This window comes from Panthera tigris, chromosome X (genome assembly GCF_018350195.1).
Source record: "Panthera tigris isolate Pti1 chromosome X, P.tigris_Pti1_mat1.1, whole genome shotgun sequence".
Lineage (NCBI taxonomy): Eukaryota > Metazoa > Chordata > Mammalia > Carnivora > Felidae > Panthera > Panthera tigris.
The window spans coordinates 69,216,108-69,236,198 of NC_056677.1; the positions used below are offsets into that span (position 1 = coordinate 69,216,108).

A 20,091-nucleotide genomic window follows, 5' to 3' on the forward strand; every position below is an offset into this window, starting at 1 on the left:
GAAATATTTCCAGACCAGACCTGATTAAAGGAAAACAGTTTTGGAGGAAACTGGGAGGCACTTGTGGTGGAGAGAGCAGGGCCCTATTGGCCCCTCCCACTTCCTAATCCAAATAAACTTTGTGAAAACACACAAGAAATACAGATGTCCCTATTCCCTTTTCTACATTCCAGAAAGTAGCACCAACCACTATTTTCAGAACAGCCCTCTGCACCCAGGAGCTGCTGACCATTTAAGATGAATATTGATGAAACAAGAATTACAGGTCCAAGACCATTTAAAAAGCATGAAGGGGCGCCTGGGTGGATCAGTCAGTCAGTTAGGCATCTGATTTTGGCTCAGGTCTTGATCTCACAGTTCCTAAGTTCCAGCCCTGCACTGGGCTCTGTGCTGACAGCTCAGAGCCTGGAGCCTCGGATTCTGTGTCTCCCTCGCTCTCTGCCCCTCCCCCATTCGTGCTCCATCTCTGTCTCTCAAAAATAAATAAATGTTAAAAAGCATGAAAAACTTTTTAGCTATGAAATAAATGCATTTGTCTGTAGCAGTAAAATTTTTAAGCACAGTAAGAAATCATCAGAGTGGTTTGCTTTTGTTCAAGACAATATGAGAGAAGGGAAAGTTCATTTTAGTTTTCTATCTACCTATGCTGCAAAGATATACTATATTTGTACTAGTCCAGTGGCTAACATAGACACTTATATTGGCTAGAATGCATTAAATATGTATTAAATTAAGGACTATCAAAACACTCCTAATAAGTGTTGTTTTTCATTCTTCCCTCTTATTTCTAATCAGTTTCCAACTTCTGTTTTATCTCTGTAAGTTCTTTCCCCATAAGTCTTCTTTTCTACCCTTTTTGCCCTAATTCAAAAATCTCACTATTACTTCCACTAATACAATAGCCTCCTAGCTGTTATTCCCCACCTTCAGTCTCTCCCTGACTCTGATCTATCCTACACACTACCATCAGTTATTTTTCAAAGCATAGATCTGGTCATGTCACTCATGTCCTTGACATCCTTTATTATATCCCCTTTATAAATTAACATTGAACCCTCAAATCCTTTTAAATCCCCGTGCAAACTGGGACTAACCTACCTTTAGTACATTCCCTACCTCATTTCACACTGTATCTTCATTCTCACATCATAGACTTATATCCTAGCAGTATTAGATTCTTCCTACAAGAACACCCCTATACGAAGTTTTAAGGAAGATGGCGGCGTAGGAGGACGCGGGGCTCACAGCGCGTCCTGCCGATCACTTAGATTCCACCTACACCTGCCTAAAGAACCCAGAAAACCGCCAGAGGATTAGCAGAAGGGAGTCTCCGGAGTCAAGCGCAGACCAGAGGCCCACGGAAGAGGGTAGGAAGGGCGGCAAGGCGGTGCGCGCTCCACGGACTGGCGGGAGGGAGCCGGGGCGGAGGGGCAGCTCGCCGGCCAAGCAGAGCCCCCGAGTCGGGCTGGCAAAAGCGGAGGGGCCGGACAGACTGTGTTCCGACAGCAAGCGCGACTTAGCGTCTGGGAGGTCATAAGTTAACAGCTCTGCTCAGAAAGCAGGAAGGCTGGAGGACAAAGGGAGGGAGAGCTGCTGAGCCCCCGGACGGCAGAGCTCAGCTTGGCGGGGAACAAAGGCGCCAGCGCCATCTCCCCCGCCCATCCCCCAGCCAAAATCCCAAAGGGAACCAGTTCCTGCCAGGGAACTTGCTCGCTCCGCGCAAACACCCAACTCTGTGCTTCTGCGGAGCCAAACCTCCGGCAGCGGATCTGACTCCCTCCCGCTGCCACAGGGCCCCTCCTGAAGTGGATCACCTAAGGAGAAGCGAGCTAAGCCTGCCCCTCCAGCCCCCGTGCACCTTGCTTACCCACCCCAGCTAATACGCCAGATCCCCAGCAACACAAGCCTGGCAGTGTGCAAGTAGCCCAGACGGGACACGCCACCCCACAGTGAATCCCGCCCCTAGGAGAGGGGAAGAGAAGGCACACACCAGTCTGACTGTGGCCCCAGCAGTGGGCTGGGGGCAGACATCGGGTCGGACTGCGGCCCCGCCCACTAACTCCAGTTATACACCACAGCACAGGGGAAGTGCACTGCAGGTCCTCACCACGCCAGGGACTCTCCAAAATGACCAAACGGAAGAATTCCCCTCAGAAGAATCTCCAGGAAATAACAACAGCTAATGAACTGATCAAAAAGGATTTAAATAATATAACAGAAAGTGAATTTAGAATAATAGTCATAAAATTAATCGCTAGGCTTGAAAACAGTATACAGGACAGCAGAGAATCTCTTGCCACAAAGATCGAGGGACTAAGGAACAGTCACGAGGAGTTGAAAAACGCTTTAAACGAATTGCAAAACAAAATGGAATCCACGATGGCTCGGCTTGAAGAGGCAGAGGAGAGAATAGGTGAACTAGAAGATAAAGTTATGGAGAAAGAGGAAGCTGAAAGAAAGAGAGATAAAAAAATCCAGGAGTATGAGGGGAAAATTAGAGAACTAAGTGATACACTAAAAAAAAAAATAATATACGCATAATTGGTATCCCAGAGGAGGAAGAGAGAGGGAAGGGTGCTGAAGGGGTACTTGAACAAATTATAGCTGAGAACTTCCCTGAACTGGGGAAGGAAAAAGGCATTGAAATCCAAGAGGCACAGAGAACTCCCTTCAGACGTAACTTGAATCGATCTTCTGCACAACATATCATAGTGAAACTGGCAAAATACAAGGATAAAGAGAAAATTCTGAAAGCAGCAAGGGATAAACGTGCCCTCACATATAAAGGGAGACCTATAAGACTCGTGACTGATCTCTCCTTTGAAACTTGGCAGGCCAGAAAGGCTTGGCACGATATCTACAGTGTGCTAAACAGAAAAAATATGCAGCCGAGAATCCTTTATCCAGCAAGTCTGTCATTTAGAATAGAAGGAGAGATAAAGGTCTTCCCAAACAAACAAAAACTGAAGGAATTTGTCACCACGAAACCAGCCCTACAAGAGATCCTAAGGGGGATCCTGTGAGACAAAGTACCAGAGACATCACTACAAGCATAAAACATACAGACATCACAATGACTCTAAACCCATATCTTTCTATAATAACACTGAATGTAAATGGATTAAATGCGCCAACCAAAAGACATAGGGTATCAGAATGGATAAAAAAACAAGACCCATCTATTTGCTGTCTACAAGAGACTCATTTTAGATCTGAGGACACCTTTAGATTGAGAGTGAGGGGATGGAGAACTATTTATCATGCTCCTGGAAGCCAAAAGAAAGCTGGAGTAGCCATACTTATATCAGACAAACTAGACTTTAAATTAAAGGCTGTAACAAGAGATGAAGAAGGGCATTATATAATAATCACAGGGTCTATCCACCAGGAAGAGCTAACTATTATAAATGTCTATGCGCCAAATACCCGAGCCCCCAGATATATAAAACAATTACTCATAAACATAAGCAACCTTATTGATAAGAATGTGGTCATTGCAGGGGACTTTAACACCCCACTTACAGAAATGGATAGATCATCTAGACACACAGTCAATAAAGAAACAAGGGCCCTGAATGATACATTGGATCAGATGGACTTGACAGATATATTTAGAACTCTGCATCCCAAAGCAACAGAATATACTTTCTTCTCGAGTGCACATGGAACATTCTCCAAGATAGATCATATACTGGGTCACAAAACAGCCCTTCATAAGTTTACAAGAATTGAAATCATACCATGCATACTTTCAGACCACAATGCTATGAAGCTTGAAATCAACCACAGGAAAAAGTCTGGAAAACCTCCAAAAGCATGGAGGTTAAAGAACACCCTACTAACGAATGAGTGGGTCAACCAGGCAATTAGAGAAGAAATTAAAACATATATGGAAACAAACGAAAATGAAAATACAACAATCCAAACGCTTTGGGATGCAGCGAAGGCAGTCCTGAGAGGAAAATACATTGCAATCCAGGCCTATCTCAAGAAACAAGAAAAATCCCAAATACAAAATCTAACAGCACACCTAAAGGAAATAGAAGCAGAACAGCAAAGGCAGCCTAAACCCAGCAGAAGAAGAGAAATAATAAAGATCAGAGCAGAAATAAACAATATAGAATCTAAAAAAACTGTAGAGCGGATCAACGAAACCAAGAGTTGGTTTTTTGAAAAAATAAACAAAATTGACAAACCTCTAGCCAGGCTTCTCAAAAAGAAAAGGGAGATGACCCAAATAGATAAAATCATGAATGAAAATGGAATGATTACAACCAATCCCTCAGAGATACAAACAATTATCAGGGAATACTATGAAAAATTATATGCCAGCAAATTGGACAACCTGGAAGAAATGGACAAATTTCTAAACACCCACACTCTTCCAAAACTCAATCAGGAGGAAATAGAAAGCTTGAACAGACCCATAACCAGCGAAGAAATTGAATCGGTTATCAAAAATCTCCCAACAAATAAGAGTCCAGGACCAGATGGCTTCCCAGGGGAGTTCTACCAGACATTTAAAGCAGAGATAATACCTATCCTTCTCAAGCTATTCCAAGAAATAGAAAGGGAAGGAAAACTTCCAGACTCATTCTAGGAAGCCAGTATTACTTTGATTCCTAAACCAGACAGAGACCCAGTAAAAAAAGAGAACTACAGGCCAATATCCCTGATGAATATGGATGCAAAAATTCTTAATAAGATACTAGCAAATCGAATTCAACAGCATATAAAAAGAATTATTCACCATGATCAAGTGGGATTCATTCCTGGGATGCAGGGCTGGTTCAACATTCACAAATCGATCAACGTGATACATCACATTAACAAAAAAAAAGAGAAGAACCATATGATCCTGTCAATCGATGCAGAAAAGGCCTTTGACAAAATCCAGCACCCTTTCTTAATAAAAACCCTTGAGAAAGTCGGGATAGAAGGAACATACTTAAAGATCATAAAGGCCATTTATGAAAAGCCCACAGCTAACATCATCCTCAACGGGGAAAAACTGAGAGCTTTTTCCCTGAGATCAGGAACACGACAGGGATGCCCACTGTCACAGCTGCTGTTTAATATAGTGCTGGAAGTTCTAGCATCAGCAATCAGACAACAAAAGGAAATCAAAGGCATCAAAATTGGCAAAGATGAAGTCAAGCTTTCACTTTTTGCAGATGACATGATATTATACATGGAAAATCCGATAGACTCCACCAAAAGTCTGCTAGAACTGATACATGAATTCAGCAAAGTTGCAGGATACAAAATCAACGTGCAGAAATCAGTTGCATTCTTATACACTAACAATGAAGCAACAGAAAGACAAATGAAGAAACTGATCCCATTCACAATTGCACCAAGAAGCATAAAATACCTAGGAATAAATCTAACCACAGATGTAAAAGATCTGTATGCTGAAAACTATAGAAAGCTTATGCAGGTAATTGAAGAAGATATAAAGAAATGGAAAGACATTCCCTGCTCATGGATTGGAAGAATAAATATTGTCAAAATGTCAATACTACCCAAAGCTATCTACACATTCAATGCAATCCCAATCAAAATTGCACCAGCATTCTTCTCGAAACTAGAACAAGCCATCCTAAAATTCATATGGAACCACAAAAGGCCCCGAATAGCCAAAGTAATTTTGAAGAAGAAGACCAAAGCAGGAGGCATCACAATCCCAGACTTTAGCCTCTACTACAAAGCTGTCATCATCAAGACAGCATGGTATTGGCATAAAAACAGACACATAGACCAATGGAATAGAATAGAAACCCCAGAACTAGACCCATAAACGTATGGCCAACTCATCTTTGACAAAGCAGGAAAGAACATCCAATGGAAAAAAGACAGTCTCTTTAACAAATGGTGCTGGGAGAACTGGACAGCAACATGCAGAAGGCTGAAACTAGACCACTTTCTCACACCATTCACAAAAATAAACTCAAAATGGATAAAGGACCTGAATGTGAGACAGGAAACCATCAAAACCTTAGAGGAGAAAGCAGGAAAAGACCTCTCTGACCTCAGCCGTAGCAATCTCTTACTCGGCACATCCCCAAAGGCAAGGGAATTAAAAGCAAAAGTGAATTACTGGGACCTTATGAAGATAAAAAGCTTCTGCACAGCAAAGGAAACAACCAACAAAACTAAAAGGCAACCAACGGAATGGGAAAAGATATTTGCAAATGACACATCGGACAAAGGGCTAGTATCCAAAATCTATAAAGAGCTCATCAAACTCCACACCAGAAAAACAAATAACCCAGTGAAGAAATGGGCAGAAAACATGAATAGACACTTCTCTAAAGAAGACATCCGGATGGCCAACAGGCACATGAAAAGATGTTCAACGTCGCTCCTTATCAGGGAAATACAAATCAAAACCACACTCAGATACCACCTCACGCCAGTCAGAGTGGCCAAAATGAAGAAATCAGGAGACTATAGATGCTGGAGAGGATGTGGAGAAACAGGAACCCTCTTGCACTGTTGGTGGGAATGCAAATTGGTGCAGCCGCTCTGGAAAGCAGTGTGGAGGTTCCTCAGAAAATTAAAAATAGACCTACCCTATGACCCAGCAATAGCACTGCTAGGAATTTATCCAAGGGATACAGGAGTACTGATGCATAGGGGCACCTGTACCCCAATGTTTATAGCGGCACTCTCAACAATAGCCAAATTATGGAAAGAGCCTAAATGTCCATCAACTGATGAATGGATAAAGAAATTGTGGTTTATATACACAATGGAATACTACGTGGCAATGGCCTTTTGTAGCAACATGGATGGAACTGGAGAGTGTGATGCTAAGTGAAATAAGCCATACAGAGAAAGACAGATACCATATGGTTTCACTCTTATGTGGATCCTGAGAAACATAACAGAAACCCATGGGGGAGGGGAAGGAAAAAAAAAAAAAAAAAAGAGGTTAGAGTGGGAGAGAGCCAAAGCATTAGAGACTGTTAAAAACTGAGAACAAACTGAGGGTTGATGGGGGGTGGGAGGGAGGGCAGGGTGGGTGATGGGTATTGAGGAGGGCACCTTTTGGGATGAGTACTGGGTGTTGTATGGAAACCAATTTGACAGTAAATTTCATATATTAAAAAATAAATAAATAAATAAATAAATAAATCTAAATTCTATAAAATCAAAAAAAAAAAAAAAAAGAAATAGTAAGAAGTTACACACTAAATAATGGCATATTCCAAATAGGATTAGTCTTCTGTTCCAGGTGGTGAGTGCAGCAGTATTTAGAACAAGCATCGCATGATTTGGACACCAGAAACATGTCACTTCCTGCATCTTTCAACAGCTTACATTTTAAATGAGTTACTTGCAGCTTTCTCCATTTTTGAATTGCAATAAAAATTTGCCATTTACAAATAGATGAAGAATAGTAAGCGACCTCTCTCTTGACAAACTAGCTTCTCTATATTTTCAACAAAAGCATGTCTGGTAGCACAGACATTGGATGAACCACAAATTTTAAAACTGTCTAAACATATAAAAATGTTTAATACCTATGTCCTACTCTTTTCTTTGACCTGTTTTTCTTTTTTTCACTACTTTTGGTGTTTCCATCACTTCATTTTACCTTTACTTTACCCCTTTTCCCTGGGAAAGTTTTTCAGTTTAAATTGAACAAGAAAATTAAAGACCCAGGGAGATCTTTAACCTTGAAAAAGTACTAGTTTGTCTCAAGTATTTGTCTAAATAAAATGTAAATACTCAAAGCAAAAAAAAAAAAAAAAAAAAAAAAAAAAAAAAAAAAAAAAAAGAACACCCCTATATATTTGCCTCTACTGTCCCCATCCACCAGAAATATGCTCCGTTCATCTCTATCTGTGAAAATATTACCCACTCTCTAATGCCCTGCTCAAATTCCACCTCTTTCACAAGGCATTACCAGATCTATCCCTAAACCACTACCACAACCACCTCATTGTTGATGGTCTTGTGATTTGTATAACAGAAGTTTCCATACATGTCTATCTTGCCCACCCAAATGTAAACCCATGGGAATGGGGTAAGACTTTGTGTGGTATATATTTAGGCATTTCATATTACAGTACTATGTACTGCACTGCCTTGTATCCTATAAACACTTGATCAACTGAACCAATTCCTACCATGACAAAAGTTCAGAAAGGGGGAAAAAAATGTCAATGAAATACCTCATTAGCCAGTTATAATAAACTGAATTGTCTCTTATCCTCCCCTAGTGCTCCTAACTTCATATTTTATCCCTGAATCACCCTATCTGTGATTACAAAAGTGATTACTATACTTCAATGAAATATTCAGATATAGGATGAAAGTCTTAAGAAAAACTTCTCATAATAGAGAAAGCTGGGGGCTATGACCACGGCTATCTAAATCCCAAAGGTTTTTTTTTTTCTTTTTGACAGAAAGATGGAGCATTTTATTATTTTTTAATATGAAATTTATTGTCAAATTGGTTTCCATACAACACCCAGTGCTCATCCCCACAGGTGTCCTCCTCAATGCCCATCACCCACTTTCCCCTCCCTCCCACCCCCATCAACCCTCAGTTTATTCTCAGTTTTTAAGAGTCTCTTATGGTTTGGCTCCCTCCCTCTCTAACTTTTTTTTTCCCTTCCCCTCCCCCATGGTCTCTGTTAAGTTTCTCAGAATCCACATAAGAGTGAAAATATATGGTATGTTTATAGCAGCACTTTCAACAATAGCCAAATTATGAAAGATCCTAAATGTCCATCGACTTATGAATGGATAAAGAAATTGTGGTTTATATGTATACAATGGAATACTACTTGATAATGAGAAAGAATGAAATATGGCCTTTTGTAGCAATGTGGATGGAATCGGAGAGTGTTATGCTAAGTGAAATAAGTCATACAGAGAAAGACAAATCCCAAAGTTAATACAGGTGACAATAATTCAGAGTTTAAGGGTGGGGGGAAGAGGAATGATGATGATTGTGGGAAAAGAGAGGGAACCACTGTGTGTGTTAGAGACGTACTATTTGCAAAGCAACTTTTATTTATTTTGTTATCCTTAGATCTTTTTTAACAAAAATAGTCATGGTTTAATTTGATGTTAAATTGTATTCACTATCTCTAAAACAACTCCAACCATTTTGTAATGCAAGAGTTATCTTGTCCAAGAAATTCAGCTATACACATTTCTGTTGCTTTCCTACATACCCTCATCTGAACAAAAAATTCAAAGCATCAAAAGGCTTAATACTGCCTAACAGTATTATATGCATAATACTGCCATAACAATTTCAAACAAAATTTGTTGGTAGAGCTGAAATAAGATAGAATTTCTTTTCCCCCCTTCCATGAAACAATTGCACTGTGAAAGACATATGCCCTGATTCTGGCACTGAAAGATATTTTCATTTTTTTGTTGTTGTTGTTTTTGTGATAAGTGTATTAAACCCAGTACTGAATTTTTTAACATAACAAAGCTTGAAAATTTTTTTTCCCATTTGCAAATGAAGAAACATAGTCTCAGAGAGACTAAGTGTTGGGTCACACATCTAGTATGAGTTGGAGGGGAGAATGGAATCCATATTAATAAGCTTCCTAAACCCATGTTCTTTCCTCTGTGACTATAGGGTCTCATTAAATTAAATAAAACTAGCAATTTTTCTCAATCTGCCATATAGGTGTCATTCTGGTTAAATATTTAAAGTCTGTGGCTTTAATCCCAAACTGTTTTTATCAGTGAACTTTATTTCTAAATTAACTTCTTTAAACAAAGCCAGTATTGATAAAGAAATAATATAAAAGTGCCATTTACAGAAATGAATATGGTGGCATAGCAGGAGGACCCTAGGCTCATCTCATCCCATCCCTTGAATACATCTAGATGACTATCAAATTATTCTGAATACCAAAGACATCAACCTGAAGACTGATAGAACAAACTCCATAACAAAAGGGAGAGAAGAAGCCACATCCAAAAAGGTAGGAAGTGCAGAGACTTGGTTTGGGGAAGAAATGGATGACAGGTCGTGTAGAAGGAAGGAAGCCATGGTCCCAGAGAAATGTAAGAGAGAGAGAAGCATACAGTGGAACTCATAAAGATAATACTTCCCCAAAACCACTGCCTGGGAAAACGAGAGGAGCTGATTTTCATGAGTTTTGCAAGGAGCAGGGCTTGAAGACTGGAGTTTTAAAGGTCTGAGGCTAGGGTGGATAGAGCCCTGAGGGTACTACCCTACTCCTGAGGAGAGGCAGTCAAACAAATCTAGGGGCAGACAGCATAGAAACAGTGATCTGAGGAATGCCTGGGTAACAAGGGGTAGATTACTGGCTCTTTTTGGATATCCTACATGAGAGATAGCATTGACAGGCAAGCCTCTTCAGGGACAGAGGAGCCCTCATGCTCCATTTCCCTCCCAGCCTCAGCATAAACACAGAGCCATCTGCCAAGGGCAGCTCAGCCCCAACACTGGCTGCCTGGTCTGTTTGTTTTGGGTACCACATCCCTGCACTCTGGTGCAACTGCCCTTCCAGGTTAATTCAGCACATCGAAACCCTTCCCAGTGGACTGGCGCAGGCTGCTGCCCACATCACTTCCTTAGAGCCTGGAGTTCTGAAAGTCTCCAGGCTTGGCTGGGAGAGAACCTGGAGGGCACTGCACTGCTCCTGGAGAGAAGGCAGTAAAACAGCCCAGAGGCAGATAGTGATCAGGGAAGGCACCTGGGACACAAAGGAGGGAAACTGTTTGCTCTTCCCAGGGTGCTTCCTTGATGGCAGCAAGCACAGAAATCCCACTTCAGGGACAAAGGAGCTGGCTAGCCCCATTTTCCTCCTCCATATAAAAACAGGACCAACTTCTGCACCACAGTGCCAATACTAGCTGCCTAACCTGATTATGCCAGGTCCCATACCCCTGTACTCTGCAAGTAAGGACTTTCTAGGTCAAGTTTGCCTCTATCCCAGCATGTTGGGCCTCTTCCTGAGAAGACCAGCAGAACTCCCACCCACACCATGTCTCCCAACAGGACAGTTCTGCAAGGCTTCAGTTCTAGTGGAAATAGCATCAGGTTTCATTCAATAAGCAGACCAAAGCACACCTAGTTAAAACTCACCACACTCTAGCCAAGGACCAAACACTGCCCACTGCAGGCAAGGAGAGCCTCTGCAGACAACTGGTATGAAGGATAGAGCAGCCAAAACACAACAGCAGATGCACACAGCACATTCCAGTGAGACTCTCTGAAGTGCCAGGCCCTGAACACTGCATGATCTCTTCTGCAGAAAGCCATTACACTAAGGAATAGGAAACATAACAGGCTTTTCTAACACAAGGAAAAAGACAGAGACTTAGAAAAAAATGCCAAAATGGAGGAATTCATCCCACATGAAACAAGATAAGGTCATGGCAAAAGATCTAAGCAAAACAGATATAAGAAATATGTCAGATGGAGAATTTAAAGCAATAATCATAGAGTTGCCTGAGTGGCTCAGTCAGTTAAGCATCTGACTCCTGATTTGGTTCAGGTCATGATCTCACGGTTTGTGAGATTGAGCCCTGCATCAGGTTCCATGATGTCAGCATGGAGACTGCTTGAGATTCTCTCTCTCTCTCTCTCTCTCTCTCTGCCTGTCCCCTGCTCATTCACTTGCTCTCTCTTGCTCTTTCTCCCTCAAAAATAAATGAACTTTAGAAAAATAAATTAATAAAAATAAAGCAACAATCATAAGGAAACTCGCTAGACTTGAGAAAAGAATGGAAGACTTTGGGGAGCTCCTTACTGCAGAGATAAAAGAGTTAAAAAAAATCAGTCAGAAATGAAAAACGCAATAACTGAGGTTCAAAACACACTGGATGCAATGACACAAGGCTGGAAAAAGAAGAGGAATGTATAAGAGATATAGAAAAAAATAATGGCAAATTAATGAAGTTCAACAAAAGAGAGAAAGAATTATGGAACAAGGAGAATTAGGGAACTCAGTGACTCCATCAAACATAATAACATTCATATTATAGGAGTCCTAGAAGAAGAAGAGAAAAGGGGAAAGAAAATTCATTTGAGGAAATAATAGGTGAAAACTTCCCTAACATGGGGAAGGAAACATATATCCAGATACAGGAGGCACAAATAACTCTCATCAAAATCAACAAAAGCAGGACAACACCAAGACAGTGTAATTAAATTTGCAAAATATAGCACAAAATTAAAAAAATCTTAAAAGCAGCAAGACAAAAGAAGTACCTAATTTACAAGGAAACATCCATAAAGCTAGCTACGGATCTGTCAACAGAAACTTGGCAAGCCAGAAGGGAGTGGCATGATATATTCAAAGTGCTGAATGGGAAAAATCTGCAGCCAAGAATACTCTATCCAGCAAGACTATCATTCACAATAGAAGGAAAGATAAAGAGTTTCCCAGACAAACAAAAATGAAAGGAGTTCATGACCACTAAAGTAGCACTGCAAAACATATTACAGGGGACTCTTTGAGTGGAAAAGAAAGACCAGAAGTGACAAAGGCAAGAAAAAAAAAAGCATAAAATCTGCAGAAACAATGATAAAATGGGCACTAAAATGGCACTAAATACATATCTATCAATAATCACTCTGAATGTAAATGGAATAAATGCTCCAATCAAAAAATATAGGGTGTCAGACAGATTAAAAAGAAACAATTCCCATCAATATGTTGCCTACAAGAAATCCATTTTAGAACTAAAGGTACCTGCAGATTCAAAGTGAGAGGATGAAGAAATATTTATCACGCAAACAAAGTCAAAAGTCAGAGGAGCAATACTTACATCAGACAAATGAAATTTTAAACCAAAGACTGTAACAAGAGATGAAGAGCACTATATCATCATATATCCAGCAAGATCAAACAAATGTAAACATTTATGCCCCTAATAGGAAAGCACCCAAATATATGCAATAATTAATAATAAAATTAAAGGAAATCATTGACAATAATATAATAACAGTAGCAGATTTTACATCCCACTTACATCAATGGACAGATCATCTAAGCATAAAATCAACAGGGAAACAATGCTTTTAAAAGGCACATTGGACCAGATGGACTTAACAGATATATTCAGAACACTCTACCCTATAGCAACACAATTCACATTATCTTCAAGTGCACATGGGAATTCTCTAGAAAAAAAAATCACACACTAGATCACAAATTAGGCCCCAACAAGTACAAAAAGAGTTAGATCGTACCATGCATATTTTCTATCCACAACACTATGAAACTTGATGTCAACTAGAAGAAAAAAAATTGGAAAGACCACAAACACAAAGAGGTTGAAGAACATGCTACTAAACAATGGTTGGGGCAACCAGGAAATCAAAGAAGAAATGAAAACATACATGAAAACAAATGAAAATGAAAAAAAAATGGTCTAAAACCTTTCAGATGCAGCAAAAACAGTCATAAGAAGGTAGTATATAGCAATACAGGCCTATATCCAGAAGCGAGAAAAATCTCAAATAAACAACCTAACCTTACACCTAAGTGAGCTTGAAAAAGAACAATGAACGAATCCTAAAGCCATCAGAAGAAGAGAAATAATAAAGATTAGACAAGAAATGGAGGAAAAACTTCCAAATTCATTCTCTCAGGCCAACATTACCCTGATACCAAAACCAGACAAAGACACCACTAAAAAAGAGAACTACAGGACAACATCCCTGATGCACATGGATGCAAAAATTCTCAATAAAATAGTAGCAAATTGAATCCAACAGTACATTAAAAGAATCATTCTCCACAATCAAGTAGGATTTATTCCTGGGCTACAAGGTGGTTCGATATTTGCAAATCAATCAACATGACGCTACAATAATAAAAAAAAGGATTAGAACCATATGATCTTTGCAATAGATGCAGAAAAAGCATTTGACAAAGTACAACATCCATTCATGATAGCATTTGACAAAGTACAACATCCATTCATAATAAAAACCCTCAACAAGGGCTAGAGGAAACATACCTCAACATAATAAGGGCCATATACAAAAAACGCACTCTTCATATCATCTTCAATGGGCAAAAACTGAGAGCTCTTCCTCTTCAGTCAGGAAAAATACAAGGATGTCCACTCTCACCACTGTTATTTAACATGGCACTACTAGTCTTAGCCACAGCAATCAGACAGCAAAAAGGAATAAAAGGCATCCAAATCAATAAAGAAGAAGTCAAACTTTCACTATTTGTAGATGACATGATACTTTATGTAGAAAACCTGAAAGACTCCCCTCAAAAAACTGCTAGAACTGACATACAAATTTAGTAAAGTCACAGGATACAAAATGAACATACAGAAATCCCATTTACAATTGCACAAAAAACAATAAGATACCTAGGAATAAACCTAACCAAAGAAGTAAAAGACCTGTACTCTGAAATCTATAAAACACTGATTAAAGAAATTGAAGATAACACAACAAATGGAAAAACATCCCATGCTCATGGACTTGAAGAACAAATATTGTTAAAATGTCTATATCACCAACGCAATCTATATATTTAGTGCAATCCCTATCAAAATACCCCCAGTATTTTTCACAGAACTAGAACAAACAATCCTAAAATTTGTACAGAAACACAAAAGACCACAAATTGCCAAAGCAACATTGAAAAAGAAAAGCAAAGCTGGAGGCATCACAATTCCAGATTTCAAGTCATATTACAAAGCTGTAGTGATCAAGAGAGTATGGTACTGACACAAAAAGAGACACTTAGATAATGGAATAGAATAGAAAACCCAGAAATGAACCCACAACTATATAGTCAACTAATCTTTGACAAAGCAGAAAAGAATATCCAATTGGGAAAAAAAAGGCTCTTCAACAAATGCTGTTGGAAATACTATAGGCATGCAAAAGAACGAAAAGACTGAAACTGGACCACTTTCTTACACAATACACAAAAATAAATTCAAAATGGATGAAAGACCTAAATGTGAAAGAGGAAACCATCAATACACTAGAGGCGAACATAGACCGCAATCTCTTTGACATCAGCCATAGCAACTTTTTACTAGACACATCTCTGAAGGCAAGGAACAAAAGAAAAAGATATTGGGACTTCATAAAAATAAAAACCTGCTGCACAGCAAAGGAAATAATCAACAAAACTAAAAGGCAACCTACTGAATGGGAGAATATATTTGCAAATGGAGTATCTGATAAAGGGTTAGTATCCAAAATATATAAAGAACTTATAAAACTCAACATCTAAAAAACAAAGAATCCAATTAACAAACAGGCAGAAGACATGAATAGACATTTTTTTTTCCAAAGAAGTCAGACAGATGGACAACAGCCCCATGCAAAGGCTCATTATCACACATCATCAGGGAAATACAAATCAAAACTACAACGATTTATCACCACATACCAGTCAGAATGGCTAAAATTAACAACACAGGAAAGCACAGGTGTTGGTGAGTCTGCAGAGGAAGGGGAACCCTCTTACACTGTTGGGGGAATGCAAATTTGTATGGCCACTCTGGAAATCAATATGGAGGTTCCTCAAAACTTTTAAAATTGAACCACCCTAGATTCAGCAATTGCACTACTAGGTATTTACCCTAAGGATACAAAAATACTGATTAGAAGGGATACATGTACCGGGATGTTTACAGAAGTATTATCAACAATACCCAATTTATGGAAAGAGTCCAAATGACCGTCAAATGATGAATGGATAAAAGTGGTATATATAATGGAATATTACTCAGCTATAAAAAAGAATGAAATCTTGCCATTTGCAAGGACCTGGATGAGCTAGAGAGTATTATGCTAAGTGAAATATGTTAGAGAAAGACAAATATCATCTGATTTCACTCATATGTGGGATTTAAGAGACAAAACAAATGCATATGGAGGGAAAAAAAGATAGGAAAACCAAGAAACGGACTCTTAACTATAGAAAACAAACTGATGGTTACCAGAGGTAGGGTGTGTGGGGTGATGGGTTAAATAGGTGATGGGGATTAAGGAGGGTACTTATGATGAGCACTGGGTGCTATATGTGAGTGTTTAATCACCAAATTCTACTCCTGAAAATAATATTACACTGTATGATCTTAGGATGAGGAGTTCAAGCCCCACATTGGGTTAGAGATTACTTAAATAAATAAACTTTCAAAATAATATGCAATTTGAAAGCTATAATCAATTCCTCCATCACGAAGCAAGCACTGTCTCACCAAAAACAACCAACCAACCAACCAACCAACTAAATGTACACTGTAATGTATATTGCACTAAGTCATGAAAAGTTAACTTTACTAAACCAGGCTGTTCTTTATGACCCTTACCCAGGAATGTTCAATACCCATCAGACCTCAAGTAACACCTTTTCCTTCATCCAGACAAAAATCCAGGCAAGAGCTAAAATTATGGCTTTCTAGAGGGTGATGCCCTTTGAAATTCGTATTCCTAGTATACCTAATTAAGACAGTCACTGTAAGAGCTCTCACAACCAAAGCCTCTTGCTTATCCTATTTCCACTCTCCCAAAAACCTTCTCAGAAACCAACAGAGCCCATATTTTCCCTTTTCAGGCCCATTTTCCACCTCTCACTGGAACCAAGCTAGTTCTTATTTAAAATGTCCAACACATTTCCTCACAGGACAATTTTACAAACAGTGGTTAGTTCTTCATCATTATACCTCACTATTGTGCACTGGTCTAAAAATGTAACTATTAATAAGTTTTTCCTGTAGGAAAGCATGTTCAGAATCTCAAACAAGCAATCCTCACACTTTTGAATGTTAATTCAGAGGTTAACAATTGCCCATGAAATAAGACAAGTAAAAGATAGATGCTGAAAAAGACTCCACAGTATATGATAGTGCATATAATCTTTAATTTTACCAGGATACAACACACAAAAAAACTGACAGAAATAACTCCTTTGAAATTAAAGTTAACACTTTCTCACTCACTTTTTCTTTAAGGATCCCAACACATTTTCAAAAAACATATTCCACAATTAAAGCATCCTTAGTCCTAAAAACTATCATGACTGGGGCTGCAAAGCTCACACTGAAGGGTTAATATTTCTAAAGTAAACATCAACAAAGAAGAAATTAAAATAAATATAAAGTCTGGGAGGTAAAATTGTTTCCTTCTTATCAAAAGAACACTATTATAAACAACAACAACAACAACAAAAAAGCTCTTTTACATACTAAACATGTCTGTTCAGATATAGCACTTAGGTTTCACCTAGAATATTTTTAAGTCACTTGAAGAATTAAATCTAAAAAAATCAAACTTTTCTAGACAAAGGAGGCAAAAATGCTATCTTCACCACAGTATCTTCACCTTTTGTTTTACTTCAGAGGGTTTAACAATTTCCACTTGAGTATTTTCCAAACTGCAGAGTTAGAGAGACCCATTGTTAAATCTCTATAATAACCTAAAACATACTGCAAAGAACAAAAATACCATATATGGTAATTATGATTTAAAACAGTTCTGCATGCAAATGTAACAAAAATAATAAAATAGTAGGCATGCAAAAAGCTCTCCATCTCCCACCCCATCCTTATCTACAAGCATTTAACTGTTTTTATAAACATGATACCTGGGACTATAAGTCAACTGATTACATTAGTGAATAAAATAAAATTCCTCTCCCTTTTAATGGTCTTGCTAGAAAATTCTTGAAGTACGAATCAGTTCCAAGAAGAAATGAACCCTTTTTCATTTATCCTGTTCTTAAGAGATGTAGACTATTAAAATGCATTTTGGAACTGCTTAATTTACTTGTAAAATATGTACTATAATGGAGAAGGTTCAACTTTAGACTCCTGAATTCATTTCTGTTACACATTTCTTGTTAAATGTTATCCTGGCACGTAATTTTAACCCCAATTTGTTGGAAATTTGAAAAAGATAAAAGAACGAGTTAAACAGAGAACAGTCCAAAGTGTATTTTTAAGGATGGAGCAAGTATTTGAAGACAAATTTGCATCCTGAGATGCGGAGGACTGCGATTGCCAGTGCTACCTCAAAATATCCTATTGTGAATCAATACTTGGCATTCACATATTTTTATGAGGTCTATTGTGGCCTCTACTGGAGTACTATGCTGCCAATCCATTAAGTTATCATCAAAGGATCCAATTTTCTATCCCCAAAGTCTCATTTTTAGTGTTTAAATGTTGCCCGCTTCTAACAACACCAACAAACAGCAATAACACTGCTTTTACAGAGTACCTGTGCACATCTAAGTGTTCACTACATAGCTGACCTAAGTCCAACCAGAACAGTTTCAGAAGAGCCAGAACAGAGAAAAATCAAAATATCCTGGTTGAACCTAGCAGTCTTCCAAAGATTCCTCTTAATAAGGGCTGGGGTTCCCTTTGCGTTTTCTTTTAAAGACTAACAGGGCAGAGACAGCATTTGGGGAAAGAAGGGCAGGAGGAAGAGGGTGGTGGAACTGAGGGACCACAGAACATCACCTTAATGTAAATAAAGAAACCTGGCTGCCAGTTAATCTCTACTTGGGTTGTTACAAAAACCACAACATGCCACGGAGAATCCAGCAACCTAAGTAAGCAGCACACATCCCTATAAGCAAAGGTCCCCAGAGTTAGTCTGACACCTAGGTATGTTTTTCTTGCGCTGGATTCCTAAAGCACACGGGGTTCTACAGCTAACTGGAATCAGCAGCTGTCCCCGAAAGTGGTCCCAACCAGCAAACCCGGCGCAGCAGAGAAAGAGGAATGCACAGAGCCAGGCGCGGCACCGGGGGGTTCCCTAGTCCCATTTCAGGTCGCAAAGAGAAGAAACTTAGTCACAACTCCAGCGTGGTTCGTGCAGCAGGAGGTCCTTCTGAGAAGGAGCCCAGGCCCGGGCTGCTCTCACTCCCCACGCCCTAGACCGCCGTCTCCAGGGAATGCACAGTTGGGGCAGCGCGTGCTTCACCATCCTGCAGCCTCAAGGGATCTTGCCTGGGCACCCCGCTCCCTAGCCCTATGTCCCTTCTCTCTCAGGCCTCCAGCCAGCGTCCTGTGGAAAGGAGGGGGTTGGCTCCAGTCCTTGGCCACCATACTAACCTCGCCGCTGCTTGCGCCGCCTCCGAACACCTCCATTTCTTGGTTCCAAAGCTCCTCCTGAGGAGTGAACGGTAGCATTGCCCCTTCAGGAGCACTTGAACAGGAGCTGCCAACCGCTGGAGCGACCGCGCATCCCGTCGTTTGAGCTTGCCTGCCGCCGCCAGCACCCACGGAACCCTCAGACCCTGCTTCAGCCACCGCTGCCCTCGCTGCAGCGTCCGCTCACAGGCTGCGAGCTGAGGATCGCCGCCGCAGGCAGCTGCCCCAATAGACAAGAAAACTCTGCTGCCTCACGGAGAGCTCCACTCGACTGGTGCTCAGCACTGCCGCCGCCGCGACTGTCGCTTGGCGTTGACTCTGTCCCCCACCCCTCTTCCTAGGGCCCCCTCCCCATCCCCAGCTCTGTCAATATGGCGGCAGCGGTGGCGTTACCTGTGCAGCGCTTGGAAACCACCCCCACCTACCCACAGTGGCAGCACAGTAGCGTCACTCGAACGTCAATGGAGATTCCCCAGCCTGGGGTGATGAGTGGGTGGGAAAGAAAGGAGGGGGTGGATACGGAGGACAGCGTGGTCGGGGGTGGGTAAGAGGGAAGACGAACGCGCCGGGTGTAGAGGCGGGAGAAGAGTAGTAAAAGCCACTGCTAACGCTTCAGTAAACCTGCCCACTACAGGGAGCATGCGCGTCGCTGTTCACACAGGCTCGGCAGGCCCTCTCAAGTCTATGAAGCTCGCTTGCTGGCGGGAGGATTCCCAAAATGAATGCTGGAACTGGGAGATGATCCTGAGTATTGGAGGAGTCGGTGTCAGGGGAGGACTCCGGGAATATCTGCTTGCAGGGCTCACAAAAGCAGGTGTCCTATACACCAAACCACATCCATTTTTGTATAGTGACGAATACTACAGCGGGGGTTTTAGTCCAGTATTGGACTTCTAGAAGCTGGATGCAGAAAGAAAATTCATCAAAAATAAATTAGTATACCTGCGCTCCCTATCTCCTCCACCCCCTGCTCTTGTCCCTCTCACA

General features: G+C 40.3%; 1 protein-coding gene across 1 annotated transcript in view; it reads right to left on the minus strand.

Moving 5' to 3' along the window:
• RPS6KA6 (ribosomal protein S6 kinase A6) overlaps positions 1-19,143 on the minus strand; it is a 225,582-nt gene extending 206,439 nt beyond the window's left edge. The window contains exon 1 of the mRNA XM_007087880.3: positions 19,066-19,143. Coding sequence (XP_007087942.2) covers positions 19,066-19,143 — 78 coding nt within the window. The remainder of the gene's footprint in view (positions 1-19,065) is intronic.
• Positions 19,144-20,091: the final 948 nt, after the last annotated feature.